The 13,140-nt window shown below is 47.3% G+C and overlaps 1 protein-coding gene across 2 annotated transcripts in view; it reads left to right on the top strand.

The window, feature by feature from the left end:
• Positions 1-12,871, top strand: part of LOC142584559 (nose resistant to fluoxetine protein 6-like) — a 134,134-nt gene extending 121,263 nt beyond the window's left edge. For both annotated transcript variants that reach the window (XM_075694662.1, XM_075694665.1), the window contains exons 14-15: positions 10,183-10,325; positions 10,405-12,871. In XM_075694662.1, coding sequence (XP_075550777.1) covers positions 10,183-10,325; positions 10,405-10,731 — 470 coding nt within the window. In that variant the 3' untranslated portion in view covers positions 10,732-12,871. The remainder of the gene's footprint in view (positions 1-10,182; positions 10,326-10,404) is intronic.
• The last annotated feature ends 269 nt before the right edge of the window (positions 12,872-13,140 follow it).

The following is a 13,140-nucleotide window of genomic DNA, read 5'->3' on the forward strand; positions in this document are numbered from 1 at the left end:
GGAAAATCTGCGCGGTGATCATGGGAGCTAAGCTGAAAGATGGAATCCAAGCGTGCGGTAACCCCTTGTTGCCCAGGCTATCGCAAAGTGAAACTACTACTCATCGCACTGTTCAGGCGAGCTCACAACCAGCACCGTCCAACAAATGGCAACTCGTTGCTGTCAAGATAGCGCTCGGGCATACAGGCACCGCGCAATTTGCCCCCCAAAATATTCTCAATTACCGATATTGCAGGCTATGTGTACATTAGAAAGTCCAAGGCGGCCCTTACCCGAGACAAAACGATTTGTCACAATTGTTCACACGTCTGTTTGCATCCACATATTGTACACGAATGTTTAGCCATGAATGGCGGATGAACAAAGGAAGCCTCAAGTTAGAGCCACAGTTTTGACAAGGAGTCAAAGCATTGGCTCCAGCCTCAGGCTTCGATTGTTCGCCCACCTGTTGATCATCTCAGGTGATCATCGTCCTGTGAACCCTTTGTTTTGTTTTTACACGCATGAGCTACTTTATGAAGACGACAGACAACAGAAATATCCCGACACCTTGCCGTTTACGAGTGCTTTCAGCTCGCTTGCCGGTACAAAGCGTCGCACCTTTGCTTCTAGACTAGGTGACTGCTGGTTGTGAGCAGGGTCAGGAATGAAGCTCATTAAACAGAGTAACGGACTTAGCATGAACAGGAGACGTGAGTTCGAGATGTTCTCACAAATTGCTACAACCGTGGCTCGGCGGAAGTCCGCGGGTGATACGCGTAAATGTTTGACATTATGTTATTGGCAACATTAGGAAATATTGATGAGTTTAGGACGACTTAATTTTTTAATGCCAAATAAAATCCGTTCCACTAAAATTGTCGAACAACTTTCCAACTTATTAGACGCTTGAAAGGAGCTAACACTTTTCGGACGCCGTATAGAAAGTATTTGACTAACTTGTACCTAGCCGTCTAAAAAAATTTAAAAAGAGGTGCACGCTACGGGAACGCAGCCGACGAACTATTGTTCACTGTTCTCTTGATCAACTCAGACTATTATTCTTGATGCACTGAATTTGCTTATTAGAATATATTTGTGAGCTAAGTTTCTAACTATCCACTTATACGCAAAACTTTCAAAGCAAATGTTGGACAGCCCATGGATTGAGTAATATCCTAATGTTTTTCTGGTTTCATAGAGAAACCAGTTGTGGCTTTAATTTTTGCGAGCTTTTTCTCAATACCATGTGACTAGACGCTTGCGTGCAGCGATGTCAGTGACCTCAAACATGCTTCGAACGAACGATCGCTGTTGCAACGCAGACATAATGCATGAATAGTCCGTAAGTGACACTGATTGATCGAAAGCAGCGCTCTCTTTCTTCAATTATGCCAAGATAGCTTGCCTGCTAGAGTGGTGTGGCCATGGGAGATACGAAAATGAATGTGCGGCAACCCTTCAGGCTGCGCAAGTGATCGACAGACTGCGTCCGTGTGGCCGCAGATCACGACCGTCCACCTTGGAACCGCCGTTTTCACTGATGGCCTATTAATACGTTCGGTGTGCGTGCAACCTGGGTTGCTCACTCCATGCTTGTGTGTGGGTGCAAACGCCGCTGCGAAACCGTGAGTAGTGCCATGGTGCTTTTCCTTCAGATTTTGTGCCTTTGCTTTGAAATCGGGATATATTTGTTAAATCAGAGCTAGCGTTATGAAAACAAATCGATTGGGCATTCCTCAATATGGTCATCGACTTTCCTAGTGAATACATCGCGTATGAATGTATACTGTAAATGTTCATCGATTGTTGCTGACATTGGAAAGGTGTGTATTAGCCACCAGCGTTTGGGCCGACCGTCAGCGCAGGGCACGGACTCTCAGCACGAGCGGCGTTCCCCGAGAACAGTGCTGGGGAGTTTGACCCGCTACACAGCGCTGGAGAGGATGGCCCACTATAATGTACCTCTTCTTCGTTAAATTACTCTCGGGAATGAAAAGGGAGCCGTTGGGCGACCTAACAGCTCATCACTGTGAGTGGATCACGTACGGCTTGAGGCATCAACGACAAAGTCGTTGACAATGTCTCGTCCACGACGGCGCATGTCCGGACACGATTCAAAGGGTTCGATCACGTAGTTAACGGGGGATGCACGCTCGACAATACTGTGTGGCCCTTCATACTTGGGAAGGAGTTTCGAAGAAAGCCCAGGTGCAGCGGAAGGAACGCAAAGACACACAAGCGCTCCAGGAAGGAAGGTGGGTGCAGAGGTAGTGTCACCGCGAGTGCTCCTCTGGCGCACTTGGTCATTGGAAGTAAAAGCCCGTGCGAGATCGCGGGCACTCTTCAGCATGCCTTGCCGTGGCAGAAGTGGGCGCACATTCAGATGCACTCGGCCGGTATAGTAGAATTGTGTCGATGGTGTGCGACGGGTGCCGACCGTACAGTAAGAAAAAGTGAAAGGCCGCTGGTGTTCCGTGTAGCGGTGGCGTACGCGTAGGTTACGAAGGGCAGAATGACGTCCCAATTTGTGTGGTCGGAGGCGACGTGCATTGCAAGCATTTTGCCGAGCGTACGGCTGAAGCGTTCTGTTAAGCCGTTGGTTTGAGGATGGTGCACCGTGGTTGTGCGATGAACAACGTGACACTCTTTAAGAATGGCTTCAACTACTTCGGATGCCTCTGTCAAAGGCGCTGATAAGTTTTGAAAACTCTCCGAGTGTGTAAACGGCATGCGGATCGGCGTGGAAAGCTGCGCACATGTCGGAACGGAGACTGCGAGGTACTACTAATAACCACTGGCGCCCGTCGAGGTTATAATTGTGTCGGTAAAGCAGGTTGTTGCGAATGGCGAAATGGCGAGCTTGACGACGCAGCGTGCGAGTGGTTGGTGGGGCTGATGAACCAGAAAGCAAGTCTATAAGGGAGACAATCCAATGGTTCTTGCGCTGCTCAGACGCCATGGTGGTATACGCTCAAGCGAAGGAAGGGTAAAGTGGGATAGTGAGCAGCAGGCACTGTCGTCAGGCAAGGGAGAGTGGGAGAGGGCGTCGGTGTCAGTAGGCGAGCGTCCGCTGCAACACAGCACGCGGATAACGTAGTCCTGCAGGTGAAGTGCCCATCGGGCAAGACAGCCCGAGGAATCATTCAAGCACTACAGCCAACATAGTGCATCGTGGTCCGTGACTACATCAAATGGACGGCCATGCAAATAAGGCCTGAACTTGATGAGAGCCCAGATGAGGGTCAGTCAGTCAAGAACTTTATTGAGGTCCTGAGGGGGTTTAAGCCGTTGGAGAGCGCACGCGGGGAGCTCCTTGGGCCGAAACGGTAGGCGACGCCCAAGTCGGGACGGGAACATGGTGACGCTCCGCCAGTTCTTGGGCCCTCTGGACGGCCTGGTCTCAGCTTTCGTAAGCGTACGACGTGCATAAGCCACGGCATATTCAGTAAACCCCTGTTTGCGCTGGGCAAGACCTGCGTCGAGGCCAACAACGCTGGCATCTGTATACACCTCGGTAGCGGCCGTAGGGTCGTAATGGCGCAAAATTGGCGGAGATGTAAGCAAACGACGGAACTTTGTGAAGGCTTCGTCGCACTCGGGTGACCACGAAGTGAGGGGCCCGTTGCTTCTAAGTAGCTACGTCAGCGGCGATGTGATGGCGGCAAAATTGCGAATGAAATGTCTGAAATAGGAACACAGACCGATGAAACTGCCCAATCCTTTGACGGACGTTGGCTTAGGGAATTCGGCGACAGCCCGAAGTTTGGCTGGATCGGGAAGAATTCCATATTTGGATACCACATAACCTATAATTCTCATCTGCCGAGCAGCAAATCGGCACTTTGAGGTTTAATTGTAGCTCTGCGTTTGTTAAACACGTTAAAACAGACCAGAACCATTGAAGGTGCGTGGTGAAGTCAGGAGCAAAAACAACCTTTTCAAGATAGCACAAGCACGTGCGCCACTTCAAGCCGCGCAGAACTGTGTCCACCAAGCGCTCAAATGTTGCGGGCGCATACAAAGTCCAGAAGGCTTTACGTTAAATTCATATAAGCCGTCGGGTGTGACATAAGCTGCCTTCGCTCGATCGGCGTCTGCCATGGGTACCTGCCGATGTTGTGAGCGCAGATATTGAGATGAAAAGAATTCTGCGCCTTGTAGACTGTCAATCGCGTCGTCTATGCGTGAGAGAGGGCAGACGTCCTTGCGAGGGATCTCGTTGAGGCGGCGGTAGTCCACAAAAAACCGCACAGAACCATCTTTCTTCGTAATTAGGACGACGGAGGATGCCCATGGAGTGTTGGAAGGTCGTATCACCTCGCGGCGAAGCATGTCGTCGACTTGTTCGTTCATTGCACGATGTTCCGCAAGAGATACACGATACGGAAGTTGCCACAAAGGCGGTTGCGGGCCAGTATCGATGCGATGTGTAACAGTTGACGTCCGGCCCAGGGAAGATTGCCCTATAGATCGAAAGAGGAACGAAGTTCTCTAGAAGGCACAAAAGCTGCGACTGCTGGACCGGTGTAAGGGCATCGGCATCAGAAGAACCGAAGACATCACTGGGCAATAGGTCACACGTAGAAACAGCACCGAGCGCACTGGAACTAGTACAGTAATGGTCATCGGGCACGTCCATAACTTGCACGTCCTCGATCGCTTCTACATTGCGAAGACATTCCCCTCGAAGCAGCATCACAGGCTATGGGGACGGGTTGCAAACGAAAATGATGCTAGAGCCCTGCGTGATGTCCACTGTCGCAGAAGGTAGCAGCAGACCTTTCCGAGTGAGAAATCGGTCAGATGGATAGTGCAGCAGCGTCTGAGATTCCGCTGCAGGACAGGGGCGCGACCGTTGAGGCGTTCGGAGGAATGTGGATGTCGGCTATGCCAAAGCTTCTCGTAGCTTTGGCATAGAGTGGTAATGTCTGTCACGGACTGAGCATTCTTGGCAAGTAGCATGTTGAAAACATCGCCCTCTATCCCTTTTAATACATTTCTGATTTTTCGGACTCCCACATCGTCGCATTGACTTTCTTACACAATTACAGTACATCTTCAATGTAGCTGGCAAATGATTCACTCGGCTGCTGTGCACGTTCTCGCAAACACGATTCCCGCTAGCAGCTTGCGCACAGCCACAAAGCCACAAACACAACCACAAAGGAGGTATTGAACGAGAACCACGTCCGAAAGTCGGTCTCATGGTTGTTGTACCAGAGACTGGCGACACCCGCGAGATAGAAGAGTATGTTGCTCAGTTTGGCGGCCCATTTGTTGTGGGCGCTTACCCTTTGATATGTCGTTTGCCAGTCTTCGACGTCGGTGTCGTTCGCGCCGCTGAAAATGGCAGGGTTCCGTGGCGAGGCACACCAGAGCACAGGACCGACTGAGGCACTTGCTGGGATACGTCTTCAGGCATGGTTGAGCGTAGGGTAGGGTAGGGGATCGAAGTTCCAGGGTTGACGTTGTACGCCGAAGCAACATGCATCACTTGTAAAGGCGCTTATTAGCCAAGGGCGGTTGGGCCGACCGTCAGCGCTGGGAACGGACTCTCAGCACGAGAGGCGTTCCGCGAGAACAGCGCTGGAGAGCTTGACCCACTAGAAAGCGTGGAGAGGATGAACCACCATAGTGTTCCTCTTCTTTGCTACAATATATCAATTCAAGATTATCGCGATAAATCCCCTCAATTGCACAAAAAGAAACTGAATACACGGTGTTGCTTGCATTTCCATATATTCCTGAAGATTTTAGTACAAGTTAGTTGAAAAATTATGTACATGCATGTTTGTGAGCAACACAGTGGGGTAGGCGAACTTCTTATTTATATTTTTGACTTAGATTGACGGCTATCGTTCGGTGGATCACATAGCAGGGGCACATGATTTGAAATGTATATACTCCCTGTCCTTCTAGTTAAAGAAAAGCACAATGAACAGCAACGCCAGCAAGAAAACATGAAAGTAATAACTACGCGCCCCCACCGTGGTGGCGTAGTGGCTTTGGCGCTGCGTTGCTAAACCCGAGGCCGTGGGATCGAATCGCGGCATCGACGGCAGCATTACAATGTTGCGAAAAAAAAGTGGCCCTCGGCTGTCGAAGTTAATCCCGAGTCCCCCATTAAGGCGTGCCTCGTAATCATATCCTGGTTTTGGCACGTAAGACCCCAGAATTTTGTAAAAAATAACTACGCGCAAGCACATCTTAATCAAGCAATATCGATAATGAGACATTCGCTGCTTTTCGGTAAGACAATCACCTGAGTTAACCGAGCAAGCTGGGCGAGTTGGCGACTGAACATATTCCTAGGGAGCGGGTAGTGCAACCCGGACGAAGGACAAAAGGAATCGGACGATACGAGTGCAGGCTAACAACTGGTTTATTTTTACGAGTGGCAAGATAGGCTGACACCCTTTGACCACTTGCACTTGTCCGTTCATCACATGATCCCATTCTCTGTACATTTAATCACATGTTTGAAAAAAATAAACCAGTTGTTAGTCTGCACTCGTATCGTCAACTTCCTTTTGTCCTTCGTCCGGGTGGTGCCGCCCACCCTTGGGAATGTCCTCCATCATCTGAAACGACGTGGTTAGACAAATGTGGAAAAAAGACGTGCCGCACAACAAAAGCAAGAAAAGTATCACGTGCACGTCCACTTCAGGACGATGACGAGAAAAGAAGCTGTATATTCTCAAAGGCGCTACACCAGATTTCCTATAGCCTGTAGTCAGCAAAAGGGCTTTTGCGGTGTCGTTAACAATATATATATAAATGGTAAACTTGGGTCTTCATTTAGTGCCAGCTTGATCGATTCATTGGGTGATTCATAGGGTTTAAAGCATCAAAGCAAAACATGGTCTCTGGGAAACACCCAAGTGGAGCGGTGCGGATTAACTTGAAGCACGTGCGGTTCTTTAACCTGCATCCAGAGCACCCCCGATACACGAGCGTTCTTGCATTCGGCCTCCGTGAGAATTGAACCCACGACTGCGTGCTCAGCAGCAGAGCGGCATAGCCACTGAGTCACTCTCAATAAAATAAACAAAAACAAACAAGAACAAACGAACGAATGAACGAAAGAATGAATGAATGAATAAATAAATAAATAAATAAATACCCCTGATTCAGGTGGGCTATGCAATCAGGGTCATGAATAGCGCAGGAACAAATAAGCATACAACCAAGAGGGGCATCACACTGCATGCAGCAACAAATTTTTCTAGAATAAAGATAGCACTCGTGAGTCAATTTTAGAGCTACAGAAGGTCCCGCATTAATTAAATTAACCATAAGAGGTACTCTAGAAGACACTGGGGAAAAACAAGCTATCAGCGTACAGTTTTATGGGTATAGTTGTCACAATGTCCCTGTGAAACTTCCAGAATTACACAGGGATGCGACACGGATCGTCAGATCATTCCAACACGAGGTGACCTGAGGGAACGCAAGCAAGCTGGGCGGGCATGCGTGACCAAAGATGTGCTCGAAGATTAAGTAAAGCATAAAAGAAAAGCGTCTCAATATAATAATAATATTTGGGGTTTTACGTGCCAAAACCACTTTCTGATTATGAGGCACGCCGTAGTGGAGGACTCCGGAAATTTTGACCACCTGGGGTTCTTTAACGTGCACCTAAATCTAAGCACACGGGTGTTTTCGCATTTCGCCCCCATCGAAATGCGGCCGCCGTGGCCGGGATTCGATCCCGCGACCTCGTGCTCAGCAGCCCAACACCATAGCCACTGAGCAACCACGGCGGGTCGTCTCAATATGGCAAGCGGGACTATCGATCGGCAGTCCATGCGATCTGTTATTGTGAGGCTATATATAGGGAACAGAATGAGGGACTTAAGCCAGCGGCGAATTGCTAGTGGCTGAATTAAGCCAGATGACCTGTTTAACCTCTGTTTACGGGCCTCACGATCAAAGCCCCGCGTAACAAATTGAGCAGCCATTTGCCAAATTGGCTGCAAAGTTGTTTCAATAATCCCGGACAAAGGGGTATGCAAATTCTAGATGCGGGAGGGCGAATTAATTCCTGCGTGAGCAACAACATCCTATGCGTCCAAGCGAATTTCTCATAAGAAACTTTCCTGAGTGCAGCGCGTAGCGCTTGTGAACAGAACATGAACTAATTTCAGAAGGAAGAAAAAAATCGTAGTAGCCTCGAAAGTGTAATGGATGAATCCAATTTAAGGGAATTGAGGAGGAAGTTCTTATCCGAGGAAGAATTGCGAGCTGGAAAAAAAAAGAAGCGATACATGAATCACAGTAAAAAGAATTCAATATGTGTAAACTGCTGTAAATAGCTCTCGCTAAGGAATAGAGTCAATTTATTTCATCGATTGGCTACATCCTAAGTTTTCTTCATATTCCTGGAGTTTTGAAAATTGGTACCGGATGAAGGTGGGAGTTCCCTGTCCTTAGATCTCATAGAAAATGAGGTAGGAGCCTATGATGACTGTAGAAAATATGCTGTTGGACGAATTGGGCTGTAAAGTGCAGTTGTTTTATGTGCTACAATTTTAGAAATTAGCTGTAAGTGATTTTTTTTCTTTTGTTGCTCCATAGATTCTTGCAGCTTTGCGGATAGGTTCACATCTCATAGCTCCACGTAAAAGGGATGCTTGTACAAAAAAAATCTAAGGGAACATGTGGGTATGGCTAAGCTAAGAGAGCTATAATAACAATAAAGAAGAAGGACAAGTGATGTTGCAATGTATATTTGAAAAGGCTGAGATAACAGTGAGATCTGGCATAAATTTAAGGATCTTTCTTCGTTAAAAAATTTGTTGAAAGTTGCTGAATAGCATATTGACGACATGTTCTGTTTAGTACTCCACGTGGCATATATTTTTACTTGGATTTACATTACTCTAAAGCTTGTGAAAACACCATATTGCCTGCATTTTTGTATTTTCCTAAATATGTCATAGATTCATAGAAATTTCAAAAGGCATATCCTTATAAATGCAAAAACATTTGTGACCTTTAATGGCATTTAGCAAATAATTCAATACATCAACTACAATAATAATAACTACTAAGAATGATAAATATGACGTCATTCTTTAGTAGAAGAATTGAGAATCGGATACATAATTCTATCTTCGCGGGCGCAGGAGCAGTAGTACGAACTTACTGTTTTCAGGAAACGTATTGAAGAAATGTTCACATATGGTAGCATATAGCGCCGACAAATTTTGGATTTTGATAGGTTATAATCGTTTTTTTTTCCACTGGCAACTTTTTCCAGTGGCAATTCGCAAAATTCGTTTGCCAATGCATTTCCTTCGTAGCGCCGTTATCAGTGCAGTAAGAAAGACGCAAGCATAGCTGACAAAATTTTAGACAGCCGCTGACACGTCCAGGATATTTGGTACAAAATGACCAAACCAACGCCTTCTTGGAGAAAATTGACACTGAAGCCAGGAATTCGGTTTCTGTCGGTGCTGGCAGACCGGAGGTTCTTCCCGTCGTAGCGGTCCAAGCACCATGTCTTGTTAGAAGCTCCTTATTATGCTTGAATTGCTTCTCGGCCCAGTTGTGCGGACGAGCGAATTGTTCTGCTGAAAGTATGGAATGGTACGGCACGGACTGATGGAAAAGCGCACAGTATACGTGCGTGAGCAAGTGTGCATGTACGTGTTGTGTTACAGTGCTTGTATTGCTCATCCGTAGTTCCGTTCTTGTTCCCGAAACTACATTTCACAATTTCAAGTGCAGGTGAACGTACAAGCTCGACATCGCGCACTATACTCTGGAGAGCATTGTTCCCTTGTCAACATTCATTATCACCGTACCGCATGACAAGCTCGTGTGTGTGCGATATGTAGGCTGCGTTGTTCGTACGTGCAGCGCAGCGTACGCGTGTTTGTTCAAAAGCATCGATCTAGACGAGGTAGGAAAGGCACGCCGCCTGATTTCCTGTCTGAAAGCAGTGCGCACTTTTCAGCAGTTTGCTGAACGCTTGGTATAGCTACCCTCTCAGAAAATAGCACGTGCATACCGGCCGGAGGCATTTACCTACTCCCAGCAGAAGTGCGCGCTTTCGCTATATTACGAGCCTAAGTTGACAATCGCCAGCACCTGTCCATGCGCTAGGCGCTTCTCGGGATTGTCTACCATATTTATTCGCTGGCACGCTGGCCACATGTATATCGACGGGACATTCCCAATGGACACGTGTTGCAGGTCTGGTGGGTGAAATGCTGTCGTCTTCTGTCATGACCCCACTGAGCCGACTCAGCTACCTGGTGTTTCTGCTGCACCCGGTGCCCATCTACGTACACGTGGCCTCCGTGCGCGAGTCCTTTCAGCTGGACCACTACTACATGGTGAGCGTCGAGTGCTGCACGGCGTGCGCATGTGCGCGCGCAGTGACGGCCAATATGTCCACTTGCCTTTCACTCGCAGTGCACCCTGTATTTCGGCATCTTGGTGACATCCATCCTAATGGCGTACGTGGCTTACCTGACGGTCGAGGCCCCCTTCGCTGCTCTAGAGAGACTTATGCGGTCGCCTCCGAAGACGGCCTCCGGCCGCGTGCAGACGCCGCTGCCCACGCTCAATACGGAGCCGCCGCCGCAGCAGCAGCCGCAGCAGCAACTACAACGCAAAGCGTCTGACGGTTGGATGTCAGTGCCGCGAAGCGCTCCAGCCTCCACATGTGCTGCACTGAACGGCGGAAACTCGGCACTGACACTGGCCATCGCGAAGACACCCGAATCCAGCCATCTTTGAGGCTGTTGCTGTGAGGCCTTGCCCGATGTGGAAGGATGTTACCGCCTTCTCGTTAACAGGGCTGGTATTTAGGAGGGCTGAGGAAACGTAGTGATTTGAAGTTATCGAGTGTTTTCTGAATAGGAAAAAAGTTAATGCAGTCAAAGTGATCAGCTGGAATGCTTTTAACACCTACCTCCCTTACAAGCCATATGGGCAGTTGCCACACATCGTGAAACGCAAAGGTTAACACTCTTGTCGATGTTTAAAAAAGGGACTGACGGGAATGAAGGCCAAAGATATGGTCGGCAGGACACGCGGAGGTCAAGCGAGTGCCCCGGAGTATTTTGCCGTTATCTCGTGATTCTGCGTGCAGTTTCTTTTTCTTTTCTTTTTGTAGCAAAGCTCTGGCCCTCTCTGGTTCCGCCAGTGACGCTTAGGTTCTTGCGGAAAAGTCAATGAAAAGATCGGGTGATAGAGCTGGTATAAGTGAACGGCGTAATCCAAAAACGTAACTTACAAGTACAAGTAAGTATTCAATCCAGAAACTCCACCATTTTGCTCAAAGTAGTACAACCAGATTAAAGAAATATCAGTGGTGTTGAATGCGCGTTAGACTCTTCATCATCTGTAGAAGGTCATTACGAAAGTATCATCGTCCATAGGCTTTGGTGTTTTATTGGAAATGAAGCAATTTTCGGTGCCAAGCGGTGGACACGTAGTTTGTGGTGGCATATGCTAAGCCTGCCGTGGCAAGCCGTCTTTCAGGTTGTCTCAGTGACATGAAGATTCCTTTGTATCGTCATGAAATCGTCTTTAAGAGGAACATCGCATTACAAAACATAACGTCTCTCATAAAAATTTGTTTCCACCAGGACAATCGCATATGACGAATAAGGGCGACGTTGGTAAGCGGAACTCGCTGTAACTGTACTTCAAATGTACAGGAAGACGTCGTAGAGCTAGTTAGCCGCCGCAAAATTGCCAGAAAAAGAATTTGCGGGCTTTCCAATAAAATCGCATGTCGAACGTCGTTCCCCAGTACTAACGTAACTGAAACTAAGATGGCAGTATCTTGCTTCTGGAGCAGATACACTAACGGCATCATTTTCGGTGTTTGCGGGGGCTAATCAATGTGCGCGTGGATTATTACGTTGCACCCATAGCTGTGGGGAGGGGATCATCACCAGGGCACCGACGCCGCGTTTTTTCTTTTTTTGCAGCAAAAAGATTGATAGTGTGATTTACACGACAGCCACTTTACCTGGGAGCGATGCTTGGGGTTACATAGTCCGTCTTAGAGGTCAGTTCGATCTAAAAGTGTACCTCGAATGCATACTTGAATGACGTTTTCGTTGAGTTAAGCTAAAATTGTGTTATGAGCTTGAAGACAAAAACATCAATGGGTTCTTCTTGATATTGTGTGTGAATGCCAGACCTCTATGTCAAAGAAATAAAAGAATAAGAGTTTCGTCTCCGGGATGAATTGGCGGAGAGAAGCAAGTTAATAGTTGATATCATGTGCTCTCATTCTTCCGCATTCAACGGTTAACAGACTGAATTTGTTTTTAGTGTCAAACATGCAGCTGAAAACTTTGCCTGTACTCATTTGAGTGAAACTGTTCGACGAAATATAAACTACAGCCTTTATATGTGTTATCGAAGGAAGACAGAAAACAAAACAATAGTACCTATAAAAGCGAGAATGGGCAGAACTTGCCGCCCTCCCATTTACGGCCGGGTTCAGCCTGCTGTCATAGGCTGAACATTCGCACGCGGCTGTACAAGGTATTGCATAGTACAACTTCGAGTGTGTCAAGCCAGTGTTTTCAAGCAAAATTTTAACAGAGAGTATTTACCGTTCATGGCTGTACCATATACCCCTCTCTGTTTTGTTGCTATTGTTCTTGGTTACTGTATTTTGCTTGTTTTTAAGAAAAAGAAAAGTTCTGGAATCAACAGGGTATGTACTTCATGGGACGGTTCTGGCCGAACTTTTCGTGTGCCCTTTTGTATTATACGTATATTGCATCACATTGTTTCTTGCATTATCAATGAAAAAAATGAAAGAAAATAAAGTGTACATAACAATCGGCTCTGTGTAATTAAATATACTTCAACGGGACGAGTGTTCAGAAAAAAGACCCACAATGCCTTACGTTTAGTGAACACCCGATATGCACACGGGCTTCTAGAGCAAGAAAAAGAGAAGGCACATAAACGCGGAGAAACAGGACGATGCGCTGCAGTACTACTGATTCGTCGTTTTGCGCTGTAAATGCGAATCTCAGCGATCACCCCCCAACCGGCAAAAAAATAAATAAAAAAACGTTATCTTGTTTGAATGTTGTGACTTTTTTGAGACAACCTCTACAATCGACTACGGGATTTCTCCAGACGACTATACTACAATGAGAGAGAGAGAGAGAG

The sequence above is a fragment of the Dermacentor variabilis genome, chromosome 1, assembly GCF_050947875.1.
Source record: "Dermacentor variabilis isolate Ectoservices chromosome 1, ASM5094787v1, whole genome shotgun sequence".
Classification (NCBI taxonomy): domain Eukaryota; kingdom Metazoa; phylum Arthropoda; class Arachnida; order Ixodida; family Ixodidae; genus Dermacentor; species Dermacentor variabilis.